Source organism: Hylaeus volcanicus, chromosome 1 (assembly GCF_026283585.1).
Source record: "Hylaeus volcanicus isolate JK05 chromosome 1, UHH_iyHylVolc1.0_haploid, whole genome shotgun sequence".
Classification (NCBI taxonomy): domain Eukaryota; kingdom Metazoa; phylum Arthropoda; class Insecta; order Hymenoptera; family Colletidae; genus Hylaeus; species Hylaeus volcanicus.
Genome location: NC_071976.1, coordinates 10696325 through 10723363, shown reverse-complemented (window position 1 = coordinate 10723363; position 27039 = coordinate 10696325). Strand labels below are relative to the sequence as shown.

The window sequence follows — 27039 nt, the reverse complement described above, 5'->3', positions numbered from 1 at the left end:
CTGCCATGGTTAAATGCGAGCGGAGGATTTAGTTTTGCGAAAGGATGCTGAGAGACTATTGGAGAAAAGGGTGTAGAAATAATGTTTAGAGTCTTCTGAACAATGGTTGATGTGACATTAGTGGTATACATATTTCGAGGATGAAATATAATAGATAGAATATGTATGTCAATATTAGTATATCTTATTATTGATATTTTTTGAAATTTCTTCACAGTCTACTCGTTACAATTTAGATGTCTGCATTTGTTTCCTGTTCCTATAAAACTAATTTTAATTCTCTGCTCTCCATGACACCCTTGATATGCACGAACAGTTTTCATTTATTAACAGACACAAATCTAATTTAATGTCTTGAGAGTCTAATTGGTAGTCGTATCGATTAAGAAAATATCATCACAACTTGAATTTTCATGATCAGAGGCTGAAATACATTCGAAAACACGCCTTGCAAACCGAGCAACTCTTAATGAGGCAGGGAACATGGTTCGAGGCAAGAGCATTTCATGTCACGCATTTGGAAGATATTAAAGGGGTCGTTGAATCGTTCGATGCTAATGATGCAATGGCAATTAAATCGACACAAGAAGTACTCCAATCGCATATTTAAAATTTGCTATTTATCGTGACCCATTTCGAGACTCTAACGGTTAGTGTAAATAAAAAGAAACCGAGTGGAAATGGTTCAAGTGCCGCTAACTGAATCTACGCAATTAGCGACTGGTACCGATGGAAAAAGACGTAAAGAGCTCGTCTGAAAGTTACAGAGCAAAAGTTGCGTCGCGATGCAGCTTAAAGAAGAAATTCTGGTTTTGAAACTGTACCGCGAATCGGTGAAATTTTGCTACGTGAAGTTGTTCGAGGGAAATGAAGTTGAAGCACCCTAGTCGGATAAATTTTAAATGTGCTTTTTGCAACAAATTGAACTCAAATGACAAAAAGCACTCCCTGATGCTTGATAATAAGGAGAATGTACTTACTTTTTACTGCAATTTAAATTATAAAGTTTTTTTGAACAGGAAATAAATGATTTTGCCTTTTAGTAATACATGACTGGAATGGAATACGTCAGTTTTTTATTAAAGCCCCTTTTAAAGCTCTATAATCGTAATAATCTTCTCCTTCATTTTCCTGTATTCTGCTTGACTAAAGAGCAATCTAAACGCAAAATAAATTTAATAAATGAGTATTTTCCAACACGTTTGATAGATTCGAGACACGTGCCTTTAATAAAAGGACAATCTAATTATTCCAGTGGCCGTTCTTTCGCAGGCGTACTTTTTTCACGAAAATTTCATCACATTTATTCCATGCCCTGTAAGGAACCGAGTCTGGTTATACCGTAAAACCCAAAAATACTGGCTGTAGCTTCCATACGAGCGCTGCCGTCGTTGCAGTTTGCATAATTAACCAATAAAAAAGAACCTATGGCGCTATAAAATAAATAGAACGATTCAAGCGTAACCTCGAAAACGCAGCATAACAAACGCGAAGCCATAACAGTAATGAATTCTTTAATCCCCGATGTTTCCGGCGGTAAAACATATAATATTTGATAAAGACAAGCGTAAATACACTCGACCGATGTTTTTCGTTGACACAATAACTCCATATTTTGATTGAAATTTAAATTCATAATACATCACCGCGAAACGTCGACAATAATTTTTAGAAAAATTAAACGAAATTTCATCTCATTACTAGACTGTTGATATTTATACAAATCAATATTTTCACGAGAAAAGAAAAAGAATTGGAACTTAAATGAAAGTGTGTCAATATTGGTATACCTTATTGTTTATATTTTTCGAAAGTTTTACACAGTCTACTGATTACAATTTCGTACGTGCGAATCGAAGGTTGAATAAATTTAATTTCATGATTGTTGCTTTTTAACGCGTTTTGATATCATATAATATTTATGAAAAAAATACAGGGAAGTTAGAGTTCCATTTGTTGTCGACAACTCATTCCACGGACTTACGTTGGGCACTTCTTCACTTTTTCTAAATGGCTTCTTTAATATTTTGCATATTAGTAGCTTATGCTACCCCCAGCAGAATCCTTGTTAGTTGTTTCAACGAGTTTAGTATGCAAATTGACATAAAGGGTATATGCGCGTGGGATGTAACTCAAGTGCGGGACACGCGGATAATGAGGGGTACGCTTTACCCTCGGGGGTAGTATGTTTTACACCCAAGCCGCTTATGTATCCGTCCGATCCTAAAAATCGTCGGTACAGGCGAAGGCATTACCGCTGAAATTTGTTGAGGGTTTCTCTGGCGCTCTCCTGTATACCAATTTCGGAAACTCGCCGGGTATAACGTTCCCGCTGAAATTATTCCGTTCGACCTAAAGCCAGCTAAGTACGTTTCGTGATTTTCAAACGAAACGGTCGCCAGGAAAGTAAACCGATTTCCAAATTTGAATTGGACATTCTAATTTCGTGGTAGCTCGGGTTTCACGTGGTTATTTCATTTTTTCTTCTTTTGGACATGGTGCCTTGGTAAAATAAAATTTAATAAATAAATAACTACATTTTCTTACGGAATTAACCCTCTAGGGGATAGTGTAACTTTCAGGTCATATGCTAATACATCGACATATTTTCAAATAACTTTATTTTGTTCACAAGATTGCGTATAGCTCTTAATTATTGTATAATGTCACTGAATTAATAACAATATTGATGATGGTTGGCAGTATCATCAGGATTGTTTAATTCGCTTTATGGGAGGGTAGCTCCATCAGCTGGCGCCACGGATGGGAAACTCTCGTACTAAAACTGCTGGGAAAGCGTGTGTACCAGATACAAACCTCCTGAACACATTTCACTCCTTAAATATTTATTCCTTAAATATTAATAGTATTCACAAGCTGCTACAGATAACATTTCGGTTAAAGTTCCAGACCTCGTAAATGTCAGAAAACAAACTCAAATATGGGAGGAGAGAATTCTAACTAATAGAGGAATCGATAAAAACCAAAGAACTTAAAAACTCTAATTAAAAATACTTGATATAGACACTTTGGAATAATTATAATAAAATAAAAGTCTAATTCAACTTTCGATAGTCAGAAATTTTGTTGTCTTCGGGTGAGTGAAAGAATAAAGAAATTTCGTGGTGAAAAGTAAATCGCTTAATCTCGTAAAGCAGTATAGCGGGCGAATATGCAGAATAGTAGTCGTTCGTTAAATCCAGGTCGTTAAAAGTATCATGAGCCTGAAGTGTAATATCGAGTCACGAGATCGATTGTCGCAGGTACCGTGAACCTCGATGAAATAACCAACGCACCCCTGGCTGTAGATAATCGTCTCATAATTCACATATCTAGCGTGATTATTATTCATACTTCGAGTGAGACCACGGTATGCGGAGGCAAATTGCCAACCAGCCTGGCAAATACCCCGTTCAACTCCCATATGTGACTACGTAGGAGTTTAGCTTTTCATAGAGCATTATGTAACGCTTCGTGCTACGTGTCCAGTGTGTGACAGCGCAAAAAGGAGGAGTTTACTTTAAAAGTTAACAACGCGTTAGCAAACCAAATTCGTAAACGCGTTTCCTTATTAGTCGTTACTTACGAGTAGTTGAAACGAGATTAGCGTTCCCATGAAGCTCCAATGTGAAGGTTAAATCAGTTACTATTGCAGGATTAGGTCTCATAATAAGCATAATTAAGCTTCATTCGTCCCTTAAATAAAGTTGCATTATGTAATTTGTGTTAACATCGTGTGAGAAATTTATGAGGTACTCTTTGTAGTGGTATTTTGTACTTTAAGTACTTGGAGGAGTAAATAATACATACTTGTATGTAAATTAACCCGTTGTTATGATCTTTCTTATAATCTTGTAATGTAGCATTTATTATATTTAGGATTTTTAAACATTAGGATCGTAGGACCCTAGGATTTTAAAATGCTTGATTCAATCGACTAGAAATCATCATGAAAATTCGTGTAAAAATCCTGAAGCTCTTTATAAAAAAAAAACCTTTAGATTTAAGAATGTTAATTATTGCAGTTATTTTAACAGTGGATTCGACGAAAAATTTTAAATCCTGTTGCCATTCGAAAATTCGAGCCCACGTGAACTTTCAGCGGTAGTAACGCCACCGACCAAATTGCATATTTTCCCACGTATTTCACGTTATTAATTAAATTTCACCCTTGATCGTTCAATTATGTAACGGAATGCGTTCGTGGTTGGTCGATCATTTTCCCTGTACACCCCATAAGTTTTTCCCGCGGTCTGATGGCTGGAAAAAGAACAAGAGGGACTCTCCAGCGATTACGCAACTCCTGTAAACGGTTATCGCATCACTCGACCGGAAGTTCACTCCTGCTGGCCGGAAAAAATAGCCGGATACTCGCGTCCCTGTAATTATGCTTCGTAAAATTCAGCTTTTCTCGCGTGCTCGGCACGGCCAGATTGGATCGTTCGAAGGATGAGACCAGACGTGAAATTTAAATCCTTTTTGAGCGGTGGCGAGTGCTTTACAGGTTAAGGGTAATTTCCTCCTAGGTAACTGCACTTTGAAACGTTGCGTTAACTTATCGATCGCGCCGTTTACACGTGCCAAGTGCCAGGATGAATTATTACTCGAACCACTCGACTTGGGAGCTGGGATGTTCACACCTGAGTCTATTCTTCCTTACAAATGTTCATTACTGTTTAAAATTCGTTTTAAAAATCATTAATCATTCATAGAACGCTCGTCACGATCTCCTAATAACACAAATTGAACGTTCGACAACTTCAGAGCAATCAAAAACTATTCCACTGTTACAATTTCGAGAGCTTTTCATAATTTCATTATACCTCTGTCATCGTCCGCACCTTGAAGAATATCGAAGGTGAAAAGCCACGAGTGTCCACAGACGCGTTCATTGCCGCACGTTCACGCTTTATTATTATTTCAATTACATTCGAACGAAAACGCACCCTTTCAATGGGATTGCCGTTTCCTCTTCTCCGACGTAATACGGCGCACCCCTCCCTTGACCACCCTTTCAAACACTCCTACCCTGCACCCTTGAAAACTGTCAGCATATTGCGCATGCATAATTGAACGTGTTCAAACAAATAACAAAGTTTTCGCATGCTGATGAGAACGCTACCGCATCCGGATTTCGGCTGCCACCGACTGCCAGTGACATATTTTCATTCGACACGCGGGGACGGCCTAACTTCGCGCGTTACTTGCGATTACGTTTACGTCTGTGATCGATCTTTTCAACGGCGAACCTGAGACATAAACAATTTTACGATAGGTTACACGATGCATGAAGAATGACATTTCGAGTTTCGTTTGCTATTTACAGGAACTTCGTCCATTTTCTTTTTTAAATTTCAGAACCTTGTACACCATATTACAAATGATAAAAAATAAAACGTATAATTAATACATGCAAAACTATATAAAATAATTTCCAGCGCCAGATGATAAGGCTAACGTTCTTTAATACCATAAACTGTATGCAATAAGGATGTGAAATAAATCATCAAAATAATACTGGCCTAAAATTCAGCGCCAAAAATCGACTCGGTCCAATCGTCGTGGACATATGCCGCGTATGCGTAAAACATAGCAAAAACCTCTCCCCTACATACCAAACGCGCCGCGCACGCATATTTTACGTTTGACGTACGTCCAGTAAGATTACGCACGCACACAGCTACGCGTGTCACGCATTTTTTCATCCGTCAACAAACGAACGAACGAACGTGGCGTGGCCGCGCTAATCAAAATCCGATGCAGCAACAACGACCGCCGATTAAACGAGCCCTCCGGTGGAACCCTCGTCGCGTATGCGAAATCACCGACAGGGGTGAATGCTTTTACGGTAAGGCTGGGACCCCGAACAGTGTTCGAAGGCGTGCAGACTGTTTTCGGCTGACAACACGTTCCCAATGGTGTAACGCGCTGCACAAAGGGCTGGTTAGGGGGCTGTCTGGGTCGGAACCTTGAAAATTTGAGGATATTAGAGGAATTGAGGGAGGATACTTTAAAATTAGAAATTTTAAACTCTTACAATATTTTTCTTGGTGGATTCTCAAGCTGTAGGAATCTTTTCACGTGTAAATTGTTGATTAAAGGCCTTTAAGCATAGTGCAGTTTTCATTAAAGTTTCAGCAAAACCAGAGGCTACCCTTGTCAGTGTTTTCCATTATCATTACCTCCGACTGTCACTCCAAACGAAAACAACACCCAACAACCTGGAATATTCAGAACGATAAGTTTTGTCCACTTCCCTCGCAGATTGCACATCTCGATCCCTGTTGAGTTGCCACTCGAGAAATCACTATATTTACCTGTTAGACTCAGTGTAAGTCATAGAATGTGTCGTTCATTCTATTACAGGTCATCTTTTTCCCATGGTGTACCTTTTTCTAATATTCCCAGCAAATGACAGTAGATGACAGTACCTCAGCCAGGAATAAACCTACAGTTCTCCAACCAGTCCTCCGACTATCACCTGTCCATATAAGCTGATCCAGGCCCCATGCTTTTTACAACTTACATCAATCCATCCTGCAATCCAAAGTCGATAGTTCGATCCAAGCTTAACTGAACGCATAGGACGTAGCTAGATCCCATAATGGTCAGGTGCGCGACATTATCGGTTAAAATATTAAACTTAGGGACAATTAATCCATTGGAAGATCGCGTGCTGGTCTGTCAAGGGGCTGCGGGGGACCGAGTCGGTCAATTGGAAATGAGGTGACCGAGTTTCCAGATTCCTGGTTCCGCTTCTGCCAGGATCGCGTCGTCAACCCTGGCATATCAAATTCTTCGCCGGACTCGGTGGAATGCCGAGAACCGAGACGACCTTCTGCACGCCTTTTCTCGTTCTCCGTTCTCCCTCCTCCTTTTCCACTCTTAGAATCGCGAGGAAATACTTTGACAATTCTCGGGGACTCCTCTGGACGACCCAGTTCACGCAACGGGACGTTAACGATGCTCTAATTCTGGTAGATTGCAACTTTATCGAAACATTCATTGTTTAACCGTTGGATGTTCGGTGGAAGAGAAATTTTAATCGACTGGCAATACAAGAAATTTTAATCGACTGCTTAGGATTTGTTAAAATTTTTCTGTTATTTTTCTGCTAGATAGAATTTTTTTTTTTAAATTTTAGATGAAGGTATAATGATTACAATCGAATGTAAAATCACAGTTTTATTGATAGGATTTATTGACACGATTTTAATCGACTGGTAACGAAGGGAATTTAGAATCTTTTAGAATTTTTTAATTTTAACCGAAGGTACACATGATCACAATTTAACCTCCAACAACGATTTTACTGATAGGTGTATTTATTTTATTATGAAACAGAATCCTAGAGTTTCCTGTGGTAAAATTGAATCCGATTGGGTATTCAATTCCGAACTCAAGTTACAAGTTGAAAGCATTTAATAAAATGTGTGGGTGGGCTAATAATTTGCGACTCGACTGTTCCCATCCGTGACACGTTGAATGGGCGTAGCGAATACAGACCGTGAATGTATTTACACCTGAATACAAGCCATTCTGTAATTGAACGGGTACACGTGCGCGGGACGTACGTTCAAGTGCAGACACGTGGCATGTCGAGACCTTAATAGCGCAGTCTAACGGCTAAAAGGGATTTGCGGCATAAAAGCTTTAAGGTTGGCGTTAGTCGGACTGTTAGCAGTTGCATTTCCAGTTATCCTACACATCCAATTCACCCTTTGATAGCGCTGACCTCGATTTGTCTTTGCACGAGCACGGAAATCGATAACCCCTTTCTGTGCTATTAAATCTGTCTAATGACTTGATAGCGTCTTTCACTGTGAACGATTCTGACGTACCAAATTTCATTCTGCTCGTTAAACGACGTCAAAGATTTATTTTCGGAACAGAAGAAATATTTCGCCTCGAAAAATTCTGTATCCATAAGAATATTCAGCATCATTAATATTAAGCATGAGCTCGAAATACATTCTAAAACGAACTGCCTTCGATTCGTCGTATTCGCCTCGGCGCTCGATATTACGATTCTTTCGTCGACGTCGTTGACGCTGGCTGCGACGCCCGGCGTCTCTGGCTTCCGTCTGGAACGTCATGCGAGCTCTTATTAAAGGTGGCGATTTATCGCTAGTAATAACGGTGCGGTCTGGTGCCTGCTCGGCAGCGAATGTCTCCCGATGGTTCTTAGAGCAGCGTTTCCGAAACTGTGTCCTAAAGTGTTCAAGATGATTTAAAAAAAAACAAACATTAAATAATTTTACATACTTGCAGAGTACCTACGTTGATTATATTAAATAGACAGTATCATTATACTTTGTTCTTATAGCAGCATCAATTATACAATTTTTAATGTATGCATTTATTGTGTTAACATGATTGAAAGGACGATTTGAATATATGTATTTATCTATATTTGTAAAATACAGAGCTCTCTCTTAATTTTCAGAAAAATTACTAAATGTTCTTCAAATGACTCATTCCTCCCTCACACGAAAAAATAATTCTCTAGCCCCATACTGTTCAGGGTTAAATAAATAAATTTTTCACTTAAAATCCAAGCAGTCACAACTGCATGAAAATGTTCCGAAAAATAGATCGTAAAATGCATCGTGACTCTAAAAGTTTGAGAAACGCTGTCTTTGGGGACCAGAGTGCCGCGAAGGACAGAAGGTTGAAGGCGTCAAAAGTCGAGGGTTCTTTCGTAACCGTAGTTTACAGCGACGCGTCCCTATCATCTGACGTTAAGCGTGCGAGCCGTGGTAGATTAACAATTCTTGACATTCTGGTTCCACGTAGTATGCGTAGACGACGCTTCAGCCATCGGAGAGCTCGTCTGTAACGAGCTTCAGGATTGATTAACCACGGCGTCGAGCGACGCGCAACCAAGGCCTAGTTCTGCGAGGTCTTGAGCAAACGACTCGACGTCTCGATCCCTGAAGGATCAGCCGAGCCTTAATTATAGCTGATTAATAGCTTCTTCGACGGATTGTTGGGTGAAAGATGAGGACACTTTGACGTGGGACTGCTGCGATGTTTCTCAGAATTTTTTTGCGACCTATACTGGCTAATTTTCGGTTTGTTCCTTCGAATAAAATGACAAGTGATCGATGAAGCTTGGTTACTAGGGCTCCAAGAGTTAGGCTGCCGTTTTGGAGTGTGTTATAATCTCCATTCGAAAGCATGTGCCTTCATTTGCTCCGGTAAGTACACAAGATAAGGTGTTACGAAGAGATATAGTCAGTCTCATAAATGTCCGTACCCAGTATGTCTATTCAAGAAGTTTGTCTAAATTAAATAGGTTCGATGTTTTGAAATGAATGTTTTATTATACATAACTACATGGATAAACTCTTCAAGGTTGAAGTCTTCCTTTAATGGTGACGAGAAACGTTCAAAATTTTCGTACGACTACGATGATATTAAAGATCCTCGTGCTTTGATAACCATTGCTTTTATTATCGTGACTAAGTCGAATATTCAGTTCTCAAGTTTTCAAGATTTCCGCGTGTTTGACGTCAATCTTAATTACATCATTTAATCTCATCAACATTTGTTCCTTCAGAAAACGATTTTGAAACCAATGGTGCGCGTTTATTAGCACTCTTCTCGTCGGGAATCAAGTTCCTGCTAACTTCTTGAAGAAAAATGACGTAAGAATCGCGTGCTCGATGCCCAGTAACAACCGTCGGGTTTGATTAACTCTAGCATTTTGCGGAAATAAAACTAGCGTGGAGAAAGCGCAGAAGTTGAATTTTAATCTGAAACTAGTTGTTAAATCGGCCGTTTAGTTCGAAAGGTCACGATGCAAATAGGACAAATTATTTCACCAAGTATATTTAAACGGTTAATCCGGATGCAAAGTGACTGTAATTATGCTTCCTCGTGTGCTCAGACTAGGGACAAAAACGAAGTGAATTATTACGTGGACAAGAAAGACAGCATGAATAAAAAAAAGAAACAAAAATAAATGGTTGTCGAAAGTGTGGAAGTTGAAGTATGTACATGTATGTTCTAACCTTTTTCACATTCTCGCACATTCCTCAAGTTTGTGCATGTAGCTTCGATATGAAAGAAAGATGTGGATTCATTCTACTATTTATAATGAACTGTCCAACTACATGAATCTATATAAAAATAAACTACATATAAATTTTCCTTGGCAACGGTATAGATCCATCGAAGACATCAATTCCTTGCGCATCTCGAAATTTCTAAAAACGATGCTGAAAGCTTTTCATCGCGGCTGGTCTTTCACAGCAGCAATTGCAGGAAGCGTGTCAAACGAGAGGGGAAGTGACTGAACGGTTCACCTTCCGTTTTTCAGCGACGGCGCGCCTATGGTCCCCCCAAAAATAGATAACGAACGTAATATTTCAGCCGCCATAAATATTCTCTGTTAACGTCGACAGTCGTGCCCTTTCGTCTCGGATTTGCTGCTTCTTTTGGTCAGGCAGTTTTCGCGGACCGCTAGCTGCCAACGCGGCGATCTAATTGGGATAAGACGGATTTTTGTGCCAGGTGGCCCTTAATTGGTCGGCCATCATTACGGGTGGTCTCGCGGTTCTAATTACTGTGGCCTCGCGGCGGACCTTTATACGTCGCGCACATGACACTCAAAAGATTTTCACGGACACCGAAACGTCCCTTGGCTGACGCGACGAATTATTTATAACGACGACGACTGCGCCGAACACTTTCACGAATTTCCATCCCTTTCAGCTCCCGTATCGTAACTTCGAGCCTAGGATCGAAGAGAAATTGATCTACTTAGTGTAAAATGTTTGATGAGGAATGTACTACCAGATAGAGCGATGTAAATAAACACAACGCTATCTGAATATCACTGTCATCGATATGAAGTCATATTCAATGAATGCAAACAGTTCGCGTCGATATCGTCTACTTCAATCAGTGATTAGTCTAGCCTGTAATCGGTAGATATAACTTTCAATGGTGGAATCTGTGCTGATAACGATTTTGCAGTAGCGAGTACTCCAACAGAAGAATTTTAATCTTGTTAAAATTACTATCAAAGAATACTTTTGATTACATAACATAATTATAGATAACAAATATAATATAGGAATAAAGTACTCGAAAATCTATTTGAAATTTAAAAAGGAAAATTTACGTTTTCCAATCGTCTGAACAGGTTGCAATGCTCGATTCTTTCAATTCACTGGGATCGTAAGCCATCTTGCGATGATCTAAAAGTTCGCTGCCAGTGCTCGACAAGAGCATCTGGAGCGAAAGAGACATACTACAGATTCAGAACGTTAATCCTTATAGGAGATGTGACAGCAAATCCACAAATCACGAATGCATTTCGAAGTGTCAGCTTGCGGCTCTTCGAAACAGTTTCAGGAAGCGAATGCAAACACGTACAGAAGTTCGAGGGAGTGTGTGCGTATGTGTTCTGACAATTTGACGTATGAAATATTACGTCAGTCTCGTTGCTATATCGCAAATTTTTCAAGAAATTGGAACACAATGTGGTATGGCTTGTGCGCGTTCTTTTTACATGGCTGCACCTGGGTATCAACAAATTAACCTACATCAATTTATACTAAGCATTTCATAAAAATACAAATTTATTACTACCGTCTGTATAAAATTTGTACCAATTGGTGAATATAATATGAATAAAATGTTTTTACCAACTTTTGTGAACGTAAATAGGGTTACAATAATCATCGCCGGGCTTGTTTCTAGCATTGTTTATAAATCACAAAGATCTCTGTCTTTGTATGTGGCAGTATTCAGCCTCACTATCGTTGATGTAATTACTAAACTCACGAAGTAAATAGTAACAATGAAATGAAAGACTATATTTGCCTTTCGTCATCTTAGGTCCAAGTTTCTTCCGACAGATTGTTCCACTTTTGTATCTCTCCTGAACCAAAGATGGCATATACGACAAAAGCTGATAGTTGGGCAGCAACGTTAATCCAAATGACGATTCTCCAACGTGCCATAGTGTGCTGTGCCATATAAAACCATAAAATTAATCGAGATAATTCATTTCATTAATAAAATTGAAACTTGTACTTATTTACAACTCATGTGACAAAATCTAATTTAGAAAATCTAGAAATGGAGATCCTTCGTGAATTCTTTTTAATAACTTAACCCTTTAGAGTGTTCAAAATGCATAGTGAGTAAAATGACTATGAATGACAAAGTATATTCAAGTACCCCATAATAAATTACCCAAATGATATAACCGATATCTGACGTGTTTCGTACGTGGCTTAAAAATCGTCTAAGCCCTAATTGTTTGAAAGACAGGTGTTTCTGTTATGCACGATCAAAGACGATCGACTGCAATTGAACATTCAAGTTCATTGACTTACCCCGCCTTCCATGAGAGCGCCTACCAAGGCTGGCAAGATGAACGCCGAGATCGTTCCAGGCGTATTTGTGATGCCCATTAAGATCCCCGCGTAATTCGGTGCCAGATCATTCTGATTGCAGAGATGGCCGACGAAAATCGCACCGCACAACACTATACTCAATATCAATAGCACGGTGGAAGCCACGCGATCGCAGCCGACGTACGCGATTATTATGAGACAGATGCTCGGCGGAATGCAGCCTGCAAAGTAGATAAACGCGCTTCGTATCACGATAATCGATACACGGAATGTTTAAAAATAAGTGCTTAGGATTTTAAATAAAAATTACTCCCTCCAGGCAACGGTGCTCCAATTACTGTTTTTAATCCAATATTTTATGTTATACAAGTTTCAAGCAAAAAGGCTGTAATGGACGTAAATATTTCTTCCTGATTTAGTCTATGCCTAGATAGATTGTGCGATAGTAAACAGAAAGCATAAATTTAAGCCATTCTTATCTGTACAAGATATTAACAAGTTTCCAAGAAGATAGAAATCTTAACACTGAACTGAATTAAGCTAATGAAGCAGGAGATAAAATGGTTACCGAAAGCAAACTAAACTCACTTATGAACACTGCAATCTTTCGAGCTACGGTTTGGCTCCAGTAATTCTTCTTCCTGCCCCAGTCCAACATTTTGCCGAGCAATGGATTCACTATTGCGTTAATTAGATATGGGGAACAGCTGATGGCGGCATTCTGCGTAGCCAAACGAAAAGGAAATTTAAGAAAAAATGGCCCAGGTCATTCAAGTAAACCTAAACAATCGCCAAACAACTTACCGACTTTACGTCAAACCTGAGAATTTTGTTCATGTACAATGGCAGCTGGGTGAGCAAGAAATACCAACAGAAGTTTCCAAAGGTATTGGTGTAAACCAGAGCCCAAAATGGCACTGAAGTAAATATTTGTTTCCACGGGACCTTCATGGTCCCCGATTCGGGTGTTCTGTGGCCGTAAGACTTCACGATGAGATTCCTCTCGTTTTCGCTTATGTACTTCTGCGTTTCCGGGTTGTCAGCGAAGAAGAAGAAGAAAACCACGCACCAAATCAAAGGCAAAACGCCATGTATATAGTAGACTGCCTCCCAACCCAGGCTGCTCATTATCATTCCAGAAGTGAAGATCGACACGACGGTGCCGAGTGACGTTCCAGCATAAATGATCGCGACCCATAGACTCTTCTCTTCGTAAACGAGCCATTTGCCCACGAGCACGTTCACCACTGGAAGATTCGCAGCACTCGCGAGGCCTAGGAGGAACCTGACAATGTAGAGGGCAACTAGATCGTGGGCCGCCACTGGGACCAGCAGGGTTAAGATCGCGTTGGCCAGCACGCAGATCAGCAGAACGTTTTTGGTGTTGAAGCTGTAGAAATATTTGTCAACGTTAGATTCTGAATATAATTTATTATCATCGTTTGTATCCTGGTGGTGTTTTCTTTAGAAAGCTTAACACATTGGCTGCCAGACTAAAACTTGTAAAAATTTTTATCAAGTTGAAATTTTGTCTCGAAGGGAACGTGTGCGTTTTTTAAGGATGAAAAGAAAATCTCCCATTAGTAAACGTTCGTTCAACGGGGTATATACCGCAATACAGATCTGATTCTGGTCACTACTCACCGATCTGCAAAATATCCGGATGGAAACATCCCCACGAGGTAACCAGCGAAATATATACTGACGACCAAACCCTGTTCGGTCGTTGACCAATCAAACGGACCATCTATATCGATGGGCGATGTGTCCTCAACGTCGAAATTGCATTCGTGCGATGCATCCCCAACATGGCCTCCCTCCTTTTTAGCCTTCACCATGCCGACGATCGTTGTCGCTATGTTCACCTTCTGACCGTAGATGATCATGTTCGCGATGCATAGCATTATCGCGTACAAGAACCTTACGATTTCCAGAGCTGTCGAAGAAACATATACATTCATAACATATAATACACCTCGTAAAATATTTTTGTGAGCGGTATCCTGTGCCATAATTTATTAAAAAACACAAGGAGGGTTATTATGTATACTATCGTTTTAAGATAAGGAAGAGTATCTCAAGTAATTTTTTTAAATTACGCAGCCAAGTTATGCCCTAAGTTGTCGCACACTCTTCAAGACAAATCAAAATTGTATTAATACAGTGACATCCTTCATACATAATTACAAATATTTACTTCGTTCTGAGAACAAGTAGAACACTCGATTATTCTCAAATACACAATCACTCGATTCCAAAAAAATTCCTCACAAATCAATGCTCACTACCACGCGTAGATTATGCCACCGATACATCGTCCCACAAGAATATCGTGCCCCATCTTCTCCGCGAAAATTACAATACAAAATTTCACTAAGACCTCATCGAAGAGCATAAACAACGCTCCATTAAAATCCTATCGAAATTTAACCACACAACTTGACACTTCGAAGTAAATATCAATTAGTTTAATATCGCAACGGGGTGGTACGATAAAAATTGTTGGTTGCTCACCCATCGTGCGAGTTTCAACGTTAAATTCCTTCTTCGACTTGGTTGGTCGCGGCGATAACCATTACCCCGGAATCCGTGGGCAGACGTCGCCGATTCTTGTCTCCGCGCGGCGATCCGATCCCGAACTCGTTTTCATTCGCACGCACGTTCGAGCAGCTCGATGACTACTATCGAATTATCGTTAACTAGGCGGACGAGCGAACGATACCCCGGATTCCTCCTCCACGGATATCTTCGCCGGCAAGCGGAGCTGATTGCTTCTGTCGAGCCTGGAGATTGCACGCGTCGAGATACGCCGCTGTCAATTGTTTTCGTAAATGACAGCGATTTTAACGCGGACGTTGTTTATTAATCGCAACTCGCGTTACGTTCGATGTAGTTTGGAGAGAATGCGCAGACGTACTCAGGGTGAAACTGAAGAGCGAAGAGACTGAAGAGATTATTTAAATTAAATTTTGTTTAGCTTTGAGGTGGAATGAATTTAACCAGGGATGGTTTATTATTTAATTAATCGAGCTACAGGTTGAAGCTTAGACGTAGGAGACCCTCAACCCCTGAAAAAGAGAATTTATATAACTTGTATAGATTGCAATAATAAATTGAAGTACAGTAAAAGAGAAGATGAAATAGAAAAAAATATGACGGGATTAAGCAGAAACACAGTTATAAAAACCTAGCCTTGTAGAAAGTGCCACGAGTCCAATGGTCAGTGGGTCAAATACCACTTCATCATGTGTTTAAAATGCTGTCCAACTACTTTTAAACGATCACTTCTATTTTAAGTGCTACGTTGCGTATCTGTCAATCTTTTGTGTAATTAGTAGGGTGTAACAGATCTGATAACGTACACTCCACTGGTTCTATTGGAAAAAACACTGTAATTATCAGCTAAATCTAATCAGAAATCTAAGCAGACCAGTCGATTTATCGATAATCCCATCGAAACGAGTACTCATATGTATAACGAATAGCAATTTAAATTTTATTTCACGATAGTCTTGAACAATCCTATACAGGGTGTTATTGAAATACGAGTAAATAAATCTTCCGTGGACACTTCACTAGTGAATTGATCGTCGGAACGATGATCTTTCACCGTTGGGCACTGAATTTTCATCTCCAGTAAAACTAGGGCTCAACACGGCTTTGATGCATTTAATTGCTTCGACCTTGTTTCCTATTGCTGGTAACGCCATTCTTATCAAATGTCCGCAGCAATGTTTGAAGAAGTATCGAGTTTTTATTGTGTGACGTCAACCTGTTGAATGTTTCCGCCTATATGCATTGCGCTTTCGCAGAGATGCTGACACTTGCGATTCCTAGTAGCTGATAAATCGCCATAAACTTTATATAATTCAGCACGCGGACGTTGCGCAAACGCAGTTACGTAAACATTCAACCATTCGAAATTTATTAAAAAAGAAAATGGACACGTCGAAATTGTAGCTCATTCGTATCAAGCTAATGACACAATAGGCGTTTATCTACTACTGATAAATACTTTTCAAGGTGATCGTTCCGCGAAAGGTAAGACGAAAGTCAAGTTCACAGAATTGTCTTTGAGGATATAATCAATTTTAGCCTTGTTATGGGAGATGATAATATTAAAAGTCAAGTTCACAGAATTGTCTTTGAGGATATAATCAATTTTAGCCTTGTTATGGGAGATGATAATGTTAAAAGTCAAACACAAATGTGTACACACTGGAATACATACAGGAATGTCTTTGAATCACCAGACTTGTTTGTATTTTGAATAAATATTGAAATTAGATCAAACAAATAAAACTATATACTTGACACGACTCCTCTTCTAAACAATTATTTAGATTATTTAGGTAATAATGAATGGTTCCCTTGTCAACAGGATTCTTGATTAATTTGTTTTCTGTCGACAAGAATTGTGCGCTGATTTATTGAGCAGGGTAGCAATGGAAGCGAGTAATATGTGCCATATATTCGATGCAATTTCCACTATCTAGCGAGGCTTCTATAGCTGTCGCCTTGAACAAAAGGCCATTGACACAAAGTGCTGATAAATTAGTGCATAGTCAAGTGACGCATAAACAATCTACCGGAGATAATGTGCAAATATCGGTTGGCGTGCAACATCACCATTATCAGCGCCTTTACGTAATTTATCGACGACACGAGATTGATGCACGTTTCCAGTATCCTCCTAAACATTGTGAATCGTTGACAGTCTCTCATATTTACTCGTTTCATTCATTACGAGCTCGACAATCGTACTACCAGTTGTAATTCATAATAAGTCGAACCGATAGAATATAAAACTGATCGGTTTCAAATTGAAATTTGAAACTTGCTTTATCGCCGGGACTTTCTTGGGGGACATTATTCATTAATAATAGTGAGTCTGAATTATTGAGATCCCCATTCGATAATTCAATAAAAGCTTAATTAATAATGTAACCAAGCTAAGAACACTGCGACAGAATCTTCCATCATCTTCACTTTGGAAAGAAACGGTTTCGAGGCCGCCCACGATTCGGCCATGCCTGCCAGGAATTTTCACCTGGCCGAGCAGCTTATCTCGGTCGTGTTTGACAAACGTACACCTGTAACGAACAACAACAAGCTAATCGATGATCGGATAACGTCCATTCAGGTTCGGCTTCTTTCACGTCGAGTAACCAAACGACAAGCGTAACGAAACGTTCCGTTGGAGCGGGAAGGATACGGGGGTGATTACGACGACAGCTTACCGAGATGGATGGCGCGTCGAGACAACCGTCGTTGGATGTAACATCGCCCAGGCTATCCTTTGCGACTGTTCGTAGCGCTTCCATTCAGTCCGAGGTGAATGTTCTGGCATTTCCGCGCGTGGTGTACGCAGCCACGGAATAAACGCGAAATCCACTTCAGAAAATGCGAAGTCTCGACACGTTAAAAATGAATGTATCATCACGCCTGCGTGAGGAGGCAAGGGACGAGAGAAAGAAAGTAAAATGAAGAGGGATCAAGTAGACACCGGGGAAACAGGAAGGAAAATGTCGAGGTTGTCGGAGAACTTTCTCTGGATTAATTTAGAATGCATAGAATTTTGTTTTCAATTGTCAAAATCGTTGTCTTATAATTCATTATGGAACATTTATTTAATTAGTATTGCGTAATTCAGGTCTTTAGTGTTCAGTTATGCTAAAAGATGTATGTTACACCTGATCGTAATAACCTAATTTATCGCGTCACTCCTTCGTGTCATGATTCATAATCTAATTTGACAAAGAAGGAAAGAATTCGAACTAAAAATCCAAGGCTGACTTAGGATCACTCAGCAACACCAGATCATCGCATTAGAGCCACAAACGTGTCCAGCTGTTTGAATTTTTGTCCTCCACTTAATTCTAATATGGAAATGAGCATCCCGCGTGGTTAATTACGCGGCTAAACGGTTAGGAAGGAGTTTGAAATTTGAACAGCCAGTTTCACAATGACCACGTCCACGAGTGAATTCGTCTATTTCCATTTTCTTTTTTTGTATCGAATTACAGAGAAAAAAGAAAGGAAGGAGATCGTTGGCCATCCATCATCGTTAGCATTTCATTCAACGACAGTCGTTCGACCGGAAACTGGCGTTTACTTTGAAAGCTGTGTAAACAGGGTGAACAAACTGGCGTTTTATGGTCGTTCAATGGCTCCAACGTCTTCGCCACGCTGCACTATGCATGCATTTATAAACGCGTGCATGTTTGAGGTTGTATTGGAAAATAAACAAGGTGTGTTCAGGAGCTCAAATTCTTGGTCCATCGGCATAAACTCGGCTTGTTAACGAGTTCCGAAAATATTCTAATACACGAAACGTGTAAAACTTGAAACGCAGTTTATTCATGGAATAAACGATTCAGTATTCTGTACACATACATTTTTGTAGCGTTTTACATTGAGCGTGAATAACAGGAGATACTCGATTTATTTGTTGTTTCTGAATTTCGTATCATTTACTTTCACTTATCTTTCCATAATTTTCCTACAGATCTCACGTGCTTCTCTGTTTTGCAACAACCAAGTTTTTTATTATTAATTTTAGCCGCGGTACGACAACATTGATTATGCAACCTTAACCTCAAGATAACACTAATATTGATACAGCCATTACTTTGCCGATATCACCACGGATGTAACCATAACCTCCAGATAACACAACTATTAACATAACCATGAATTTAGCTGCGTGATAACACTGGATGGTGTACGCCTAACCCCCATTTTCACTGGTTAATGATAAATTTAATTCCTATGAAGAAGCCTAGTATTACTAGAAAGTCGAAAAACTGATAAATAAATAAATAAGCTTTGACCTCGATACTTCCAGTATTAAAAAAAGAAATTTGTCAATCCAGGTATCTACAAATCTTTCATTTTCCTACGAAGAATTCTACTATTACTAGAAGATCCAAAAATTGATAAATGAATAAATAAATAAGCTTTGACCTCGATAATTCCAGTATTAAAAAAAGAAATTTGTCAATCTAGGTAACTAGAAACCTTCCATTTTCGATTTGATACGATAGCACCTCGATACGATGAAGAGATTTTGCTGCTTTGCAAGCGCCTGGGTTCATCTTCGAAGTGACTCCTACCACCTCCGCAAAGACGAATCACCCATTTACGCGAGTATCAGCGACTGTACATCATCCTAACATCGTCGATCCGTATTCCACGGCAGTTCTTAGCGGAATCTCGCTTGCTCGCTCGAGGATGGGCTGCGGAGGAGTGGTGGATGCTCCCGATGACACGGTAGGTGAATTTGGACATCGGGATCACCGGGCAGAAATGAAAAATGGTGGCACGAAGAGGGAATCGCGGGGAAGTTGACGCATTGCGGTGGGGAAATATGGGTCGTTCCCGATTATGTTTGATGTGCACGGCACACTGGAAACCCGCCGGCGAGTGAGAGTGATGCGTCGTATATCTCGCGTGTAACTAATGCCCGCATATATCAGCCATTCGTCTACCTTGTATATTTTTAGCGACACGATGTGTATCGTTCCGCGGCACTTCACCTTCGCCGTTTTCCATTTAAGCGTCATCCGTGTCGCTACCACTCTGCCTGCAATCGGTTCACGAATCTTCTATCGGGAGCGTGTCTATCGCTCTCCCGCGGATTTATTGGATACGAAATGAATGGCAGTGCTCGAAGGAACGGGGAAACGTTTGTTACAGGCCATGTTTACGATGATCGATCCCCATCGACGTTTCGAAATCTCCATCCTGGTGACACCTTTCTCGTTAGATGCGCTCCCAGGCTTACGCATTGTTCAAATCGGTGGAACTGTTTTAGAATATTTTTTTACGTTTGGTAGAGAGGATTCAGGTGAAAGGCTTTATAAAATATGGCGTACCCATAATTATTCGTTCCTTTCTCAAGACCCATTTTGAAAGTATACGCACATGATTACAGAGGGTTAATTTCGGCAATCGACGACTTCATCTCGCCTCTGAATGCGTCTGTACACGCAAAGATCGCAATATTGGGAAATGTCCGCATTCCAAACAATTCCAGATAATTTCCGGTAGTATAATTTAGGATTTCCGTTAATATACCGCAACCATAATTTGCGTTTCCATTAACGTCTGAATGTACCGAAAACCTACATGAGTACAAATTACCAAATATTACTACCTCTAATATTAACTAATATTTGTCCATACGTAGATTATAGAAACGGTTTAAAGCAGTCAAATATTACTGCGATGATTCTCAAACTCATGCTTCGTAAATGCTCGCACCCCGAGGGAACATCAATACCTGGTGTTTGCTAGAATGACGTTTGCTACATATAGAATTCCATCGCATAATTTATGTATCAAAATAAACCCAAGGTCTCGCTTTATTTTTTATTACTCCCACAGCTCGATCATACTCATGGTTGGACTTTGAATATTTAGAAAAGTTCTACAGGTTCAGATGACAAATTTAAAGGAAAGCGCGTTTTATCTTTTGAACATTTAACTTTGTTAAATTTCTCTCTAAATTTTCTTTCTTTTCAAGCAGCCTAATGTTCCTTACAAATGGTTCAGCGCGCGCGAATGACTCCTTCAGGCGAGAGTCCACGACGAGGGTGACGAAACTATGCAAAACGACGAGAAGAGGACGAGCAAAAAGAAATTAACGAACACTACCTCCTCCTCCTCCTATAATTAGTCGCAGTCAGACGACCAGAAGAGTAAAGAAAAGCTTTGTTTGTATCGGTGCGCTTCAGTTTCGCGGTAGGTGGTCCGAGTCGGCGAACGAATGCCGAAGAAACGTCAAGAGGGCATCACGCTTGTTAGCAGGACGGACTTCCAGCGGCTAATTGGTATTCCTCCGTCGAGAAGTGTCAGCCTTTGACTGATTCTATTTCGAGTAGGTTGCCCGTCTTTTCGAGTGCTCGGCGTGTTTACATTCTGGCGGGAATCGTGAGGCAGAAAAGTGGTTGACCAATGCTGCTGCACAATACTGACCGCCGAGGGCCTTGAATCGCCTCAGACCGGTTCCATCACGCAGGACTCTCAAGCAGCGCGTCTCCGCCTAATCGGTCACCAGCGTCGTTGTCCTGACGCCTCTGAGGGCCCTCCGGTGTCCGTCAGTCGTGCAACGGGCTGCCTCTTTTCGTGGAACGCACCAACATTTTCTATTTATGCAAATTGGTATTCTGTCATGCACTTCTGACCACTTTCTTGCCAACGGCGTAATCTAATTGATACACTATACCACTTTACTTGTCCATACGTTATTTCAGTATTTTTATTACATATTATATAGGATAATAAATTAACTGATATTCGTCCTTTATTTGATGTAACACGCTAATTTTCGATGGTACTATAACTTGATCCTCTTCAATAATGTACAGACATAAACAAAACTTGAACAATGCTTGTTCTGTTACTTGTATGAGTCTGTTCCCACCATGCACCGCAAATAGTAAATACAAAATAAAGAACAATTTATATACAACTAGTTGAAATACAATAAAAATTGTACACATTGATCGAACTATCTCGGAATAGACAAATAAAAATGTCTCTATTTAATCCCATTAAATTTAATTATGAAATAAAATTTGTCCCATGTCTGTTGCGTCACTGAAACTCGTCACATCAGTCAGTACGCATAGGCGTACATTGCATCGAGTCGCTTTTAACCGGACAGGATGGCCTAGAAGTAGAGACGACACCCTTTATCGCATTAGAAGTGACGAGCCGTCACGTGGACAGCCGTATCGCCATTCTACCTCTACACCCACCGCCAAGGTTCTTCATGGTTCGTCAGTGCGACACGAGGAACCTTCTCGCCTTTCGGATCAAACTGAAACGTCTTACGGATCTTGGACTCGAACGATATGATCCTCTTAATGCGTCCCACGGCTTACAAGTATTATGATATTCCCTCCCCCATCCCTAATTCTTATCGTTCGAGGCTCCTACCCCTCGCTTAAGCCGGACGACGAAGCCCCGACGAACGTCGGCTTACATGCATATTGATGCTCCGTTCGCAGATACTTATATATTTATACGCCAACAGGAACTACGATGCTTTTCAGTCAATTAGGTACGGTGCTAGCTTTCTTCATTTTTAACGAAAATTGTTTGACAGAAAGATTCAGACTCTTGTCTGAGTAACAATTTTATTTTGAAATTGAATGTCTTTAGTTTTGGAAATCTTAGTACACCGTTGAATATTAAATCTCGTCAAGGAATGAACGACTACGAGTCGTAGGTACGTGTAATCACAGTCAACTATTCACAACTTTGAACGCTTCGAACGGATAAACTTTACAGGATGGGAAAACTTTGTCATTAGTACCCCGTTGAAGGAGATAGATATTTTTAAAAAAATACTTAAGAACCTATTAATCTTACGGCTTTGAGCAGGTCAGGCATAAAGGCAGGACGTAATCAATCACTCATGATTTTTACGCATGGAGTATAGGTACTTATAGTTTTCGTAATATAATAAATTCTGCTACCATCTTTAACATTCGAGTTAGCCATTTCACAAATCTTTCCTTTTGGTGGCACAGAAAGTATCTATTTTAAAAAAATAAACATATGGTTTAGAAAGCTTCAAAATTCATATAAAATTCATATTCATAGAATAGATTGAATAATGTAACTTGCTCCTAGGAACTAACGAAGAGCCAATTATTTTGTATCGATTTCATGGTTCTCCGTGTACTGAAAAGTGAATTCAACGTACGACATTCCACCTACATTTTTCCTCGAAGGTCAAATTAACTCCACGCCAGCAGTTCAAGATTAAGTTCGCACGATTCGCGTTTTCGACGTAACGCGAGCGAAATTTTTTTCTCGGTATACACGAGGTTTTCGTGGATTCTATCAGCGCCATGGAAAAAAGAGACCTTACAGCGAAACGGTGGCACGCGAGTTCCAAGTTTCAAGCGACAGTCTTGAGACTAATCTGGAGACCTTTTACCTGTAATACTCTTATTTTTTATACTTTCCTCAATAAACTCCATTTGACCCTCGAATAAGGACGATCGAATGCCTACTTGATGTGGCTCCACCAGAAACTCTCAAGTCAACTTTATATCAACCAGTCTCACAATATCAAATTAATGCGTGACATCCCTCAGTGTAAAGATCCCTCGGAATAAAGACTGAAATTATTTCCTCGGTTTTGTCGCCTCAGTCTGACTCGAGTGTCGTGCGAGTCGCGCTACGTGTCGCGATCCAGATTTCTGTTAAACGTTTCAGGGAATCTGTCCGCGGGTAGAACGTAACCCGTAATTCGTGCTTCTCGGTACGGTTAGCCTGGCGAGTTTTCACGAAAATCGTTCCCGTCGCGCAATTTTGACGTGGCACGCGTCGACTAAGCACATTTGCAAGCCGACCGCATTATGATATTCCTCTGCGTTTCCGAGACGCGCGACCGATGAAAGACACGAGGTACCGAGCGCAAGGAGATGTGACACTCGTCTTGTTAGCGGTACAAGATGTCCTCATTATCGCGACTGACGGTGATGACGATGCAAGTGCGACCGAAAGCTAGGTGAATTCCAAACTCTTCGGCGCGGTGAGGGGGACCGGGACGCGGGTGGAAACGTTGATGAGACGTAAGAAAGAAAACCGGAGCAGACAAGATCAAAACGCTGCCGGGCTGAAGTGTCGTGAACTCGTTAAAGCGACCTCGTCTTTAGCAACAGACGGAAACACAACCGCGGGCATTCTCGAAAAAAAAAGAAGAACCTGATTCTTCTTTTTCAGAAACCATATATCGGTCATTTCTTTCGGGGACAATTTTAATTGCGAAAATAATGACGCCGCGCGCGGGTATTCATAACCACGGCTCACAATGGGACGAGGGAAAAGGTTTGAAAAGGTGTTTGATGTCGAAATTCCGAGAGAATTTAATTCACAATTTTTGTTCTCGTCCACCTTGGCGAATCCCAACCTTGCCAGAACTTTTTGCCGGGGTTTGTCGCGACTGTTGACACGGTTGAACTGCGGTGCTTTTTCCAGTTAGTAAGTGTCGAGAGTTGGGGAATTTGTGTTTGCGTGTTTATTGCGAATACCGCGGCGGGATTGTTTATTCAATAGATTAAATGTAGCCACGTTCCTGTAACCGAGGAATGCCATACAAATTCTTTTATTCGCCAGGACCGTCAAGCACGAAAAGGATTAACAACCTTATGGGAGTTAGAATTCTTTTTAAGCGCGTAAACAAGGCACATAATAAAAATTCTTTTGATGTTTAAGACATATTTATTGGGTCGTTCGACGAGTTCATACATAGTCTTTATAATCCGACATAGTCATTATACCGTCACCATAAATTTTTTCTTAATCAAGTATTGACACAGTCTTGCAGCACGAACTTATGGGGTGACCTAATAGCGTATCATAAATGGAGAAGCAGTGACACGACAATTCCGGTCATTGCAATTAGAATATCAAGTATGTGCGTGATGTTAAATTGCTGGTGACAGCGGAATTATAGATGAGAGCATGATTGCCTAGAAATAATACATTACATTCCGAAGCCAGTGCAATGGTGACACTTGCAATCAGTGATCCTTTCCTGTGGCTTCGCTTCAACGTCAACCTCTTCTGTTCCTAAACATATTAACTCTAAATCTGGACATGCTATTATTTAAAAAAAAGTTTACAAACACGTAGTTCTAATTACGTCATCAGTATATATTTAAGAAACTACCGTTTAAATATTAAAATTGGACTCTACAAGTTTCTTAACACATTCACTGCCAGACTAAAACTCTTGAAAATTTCGACCGTGTTTAAATTTTGTTTACAGACCTTTGGAAACTGCGTAATGAAACACTTATTTTGGTATTTAGTTTTGTAACTTCATTAAAATTCGAGTATTTCATTTGAATTCATTTTTTATGACACTTAACTTTCAGAATTAATAGTTTTCATTTTTCAATGAAAAGCACTGTAACCCATATATGGGTGACGTTGCGATCAACGTGTTAATTGATTTTCAAGAGACGGTCACTTTCAAAATACAGGTCAATATTAAATAAGCAAATTAATAAAAGGACCACTCGTATATTCATCCGTGTGCTTAGCCTCGGATTACCGAGGACGTGAAACGTTAGAAGGCCCCAACGCATCGATACATCGTCGGCAACGAGACTAATCGGCCAACCCGATCGCTATAATCCATTAACGGGCCTCTCCTTCCTCTAATTTCGCCTACGTAACGGATTCCAACGTACAGCTTTTTTAGAAGACGGACGTAGCCCAGCTGTCGCTGTCCTAGTCTTAAAAATGACACGATCCCCGAGACTTCCGGCGTGTTTATCGGTCGATCGGCGCTTTCTATCCGCACGAGTTCGCGTCCCGCCAGTTGCAAATCGAAGTTATCGCGTGGACGAGGAAAATGTCGCTTTTAATATCCCGTATCTCTTCAATCTGAACCGTTGGGCGTCCCGCAGGGAGACACAGCTCTGCCCTTTCCTTACCGAATGAACTATGCTTTCCAAGAGGAACTTTGTTTCCCGCGATAACATTCCAGAGCCAAAGGGTTCTCCTGTCTCTTTGTTCGATAACGATCGCCCTTTTCCCCTCATGGCTCCTTATCTCCTCGCGATTCACGACTCGGATTGAAGAATATAAGCGAGTATCGCGTGAGGCTTTGATTTCGTTACAGGGGCCATCAGATATTTCGTTGAACGTGAGACCCAGACCCGAGGATACTCGCCGAAGTCGCCGGAGATTTCCGTTCCAAATCGTGACGTGATCGAATTAACGGCAGTGGAAACCACCAGAAACATGCCGGCTACATTTTCACATCTATAACGTAAGTATAGAAAATACGTGGGAAGTACTGTACTTCGTTTATATGTTCCGACCCTAAAATTCTTAGCAAATACAATAAACTCGATGATATAGCTCGATATTACAAAATGAAGATTGAATTGCATTAAATTGGACTCTCAAGTCGAGTCTTTCTTCTTCCACTTGGATCGTAAGACGTTCCTTTATTAAACATGCAGAAAAAGTAAGATAAAAACGGAGAATGAAGCAATTAAGGTACAATCATAATAAGAAAAAGGGCAGGTTGGTATCATCGATTGAATAAATCGACATTGAGCATGATTTACATAGTATAATGAAGAATAACTGTTCGTTAGTTAGGGAAATATCTGTCTGTGACCGAGCAGTGGATAGTATCGGTCTCCGCGCTATTTCCATCCTGTGTCATTAATTTTCAATAACGCGGGATTCAGTAGCTCTATCGTTTCATCACAGTTTTTCTACTGCATTCATTTTTAACGAAAGGAGAAGTTTTCTTAGATGCAAAGAGTAGATGAAAAATTTTCTTTCACACTGTTAATTTATTATATTAATAGTACATTATTCTAAATATTGTGATATAAGAAATTTTCTAAATAATTAAGTTTCTCGTCCTCACATTCGATCAAAACATTTCGTGAGTTAATTTCACTTTCAATATTTGCTCATATCACCATGGTAATTTATCCCTGAAGAGGTCGACAATACTTTTTCGTGGACTTGCACGCAGTAATTTCGCCAAAAAACCCTGTAAATCGTCGAAAAGGGAAATGTTGTATTGCCCAAGACACCGAAGAAGTTACGATAAATTCTGAATAAGGTTTATAAATCCAAGTAGAACGACTTTACGTAGATCGATAACCCA

At 40.2% G+C, this 27039-nt stretch overlaps 2 protein-coding genes and 1 long non-coding RNA gene across 7 annotated transcripts in view; 1 reads left to right on the top strand and 2 right to left on the bottom strand.

The window, feature by feature from the left end:
* LOC128877614 (uncharacterized) overlaps positions 1-27039 on the top strand; it is a 493728-nt gene that overhangs the window by 106176 nt on the left and 360513 nt on the right. The gene's annotated exons all lie outside the window — the stretch shown is intronic.
* LOC128877630 (uncharacterized) lies at positions 3930-8500 on the bottom strand. The gene is made up of 3 exons (XR_008457276.1): positions 6318-8500; positions 6038-6221; positions 3930-5968 (listed from the first exon to the last, which is right to left on the bottom strand). It is a non-coding gene; the product is annotated as an uncharacterized LOC128877630 (long non-coding RNA).
* On the bottom strand, positions 11574-15188 carry LOC128877591 (putative inorganic phosphate cotransporter). The gene is made up of 6 exons (XM_054125027.1): positions 14889-15188; positions 14019-14310; positions 13179-13764; positions 12963-13095; positions 12354-12595; positions 11574-11981 (listed from the first exon to the last, which is right to left on the bottom strand). The coding sequence occupies exons 1-6, from the start codon at positions 14890-14892 to the stop codon at positions 11847-11849; spliced, it is 1392 nt and encodes a 463-aa protein (XP_053981002.1). The 5' UTR covers positions 14893-15188; the 3' UTR covers positions 11574-11846.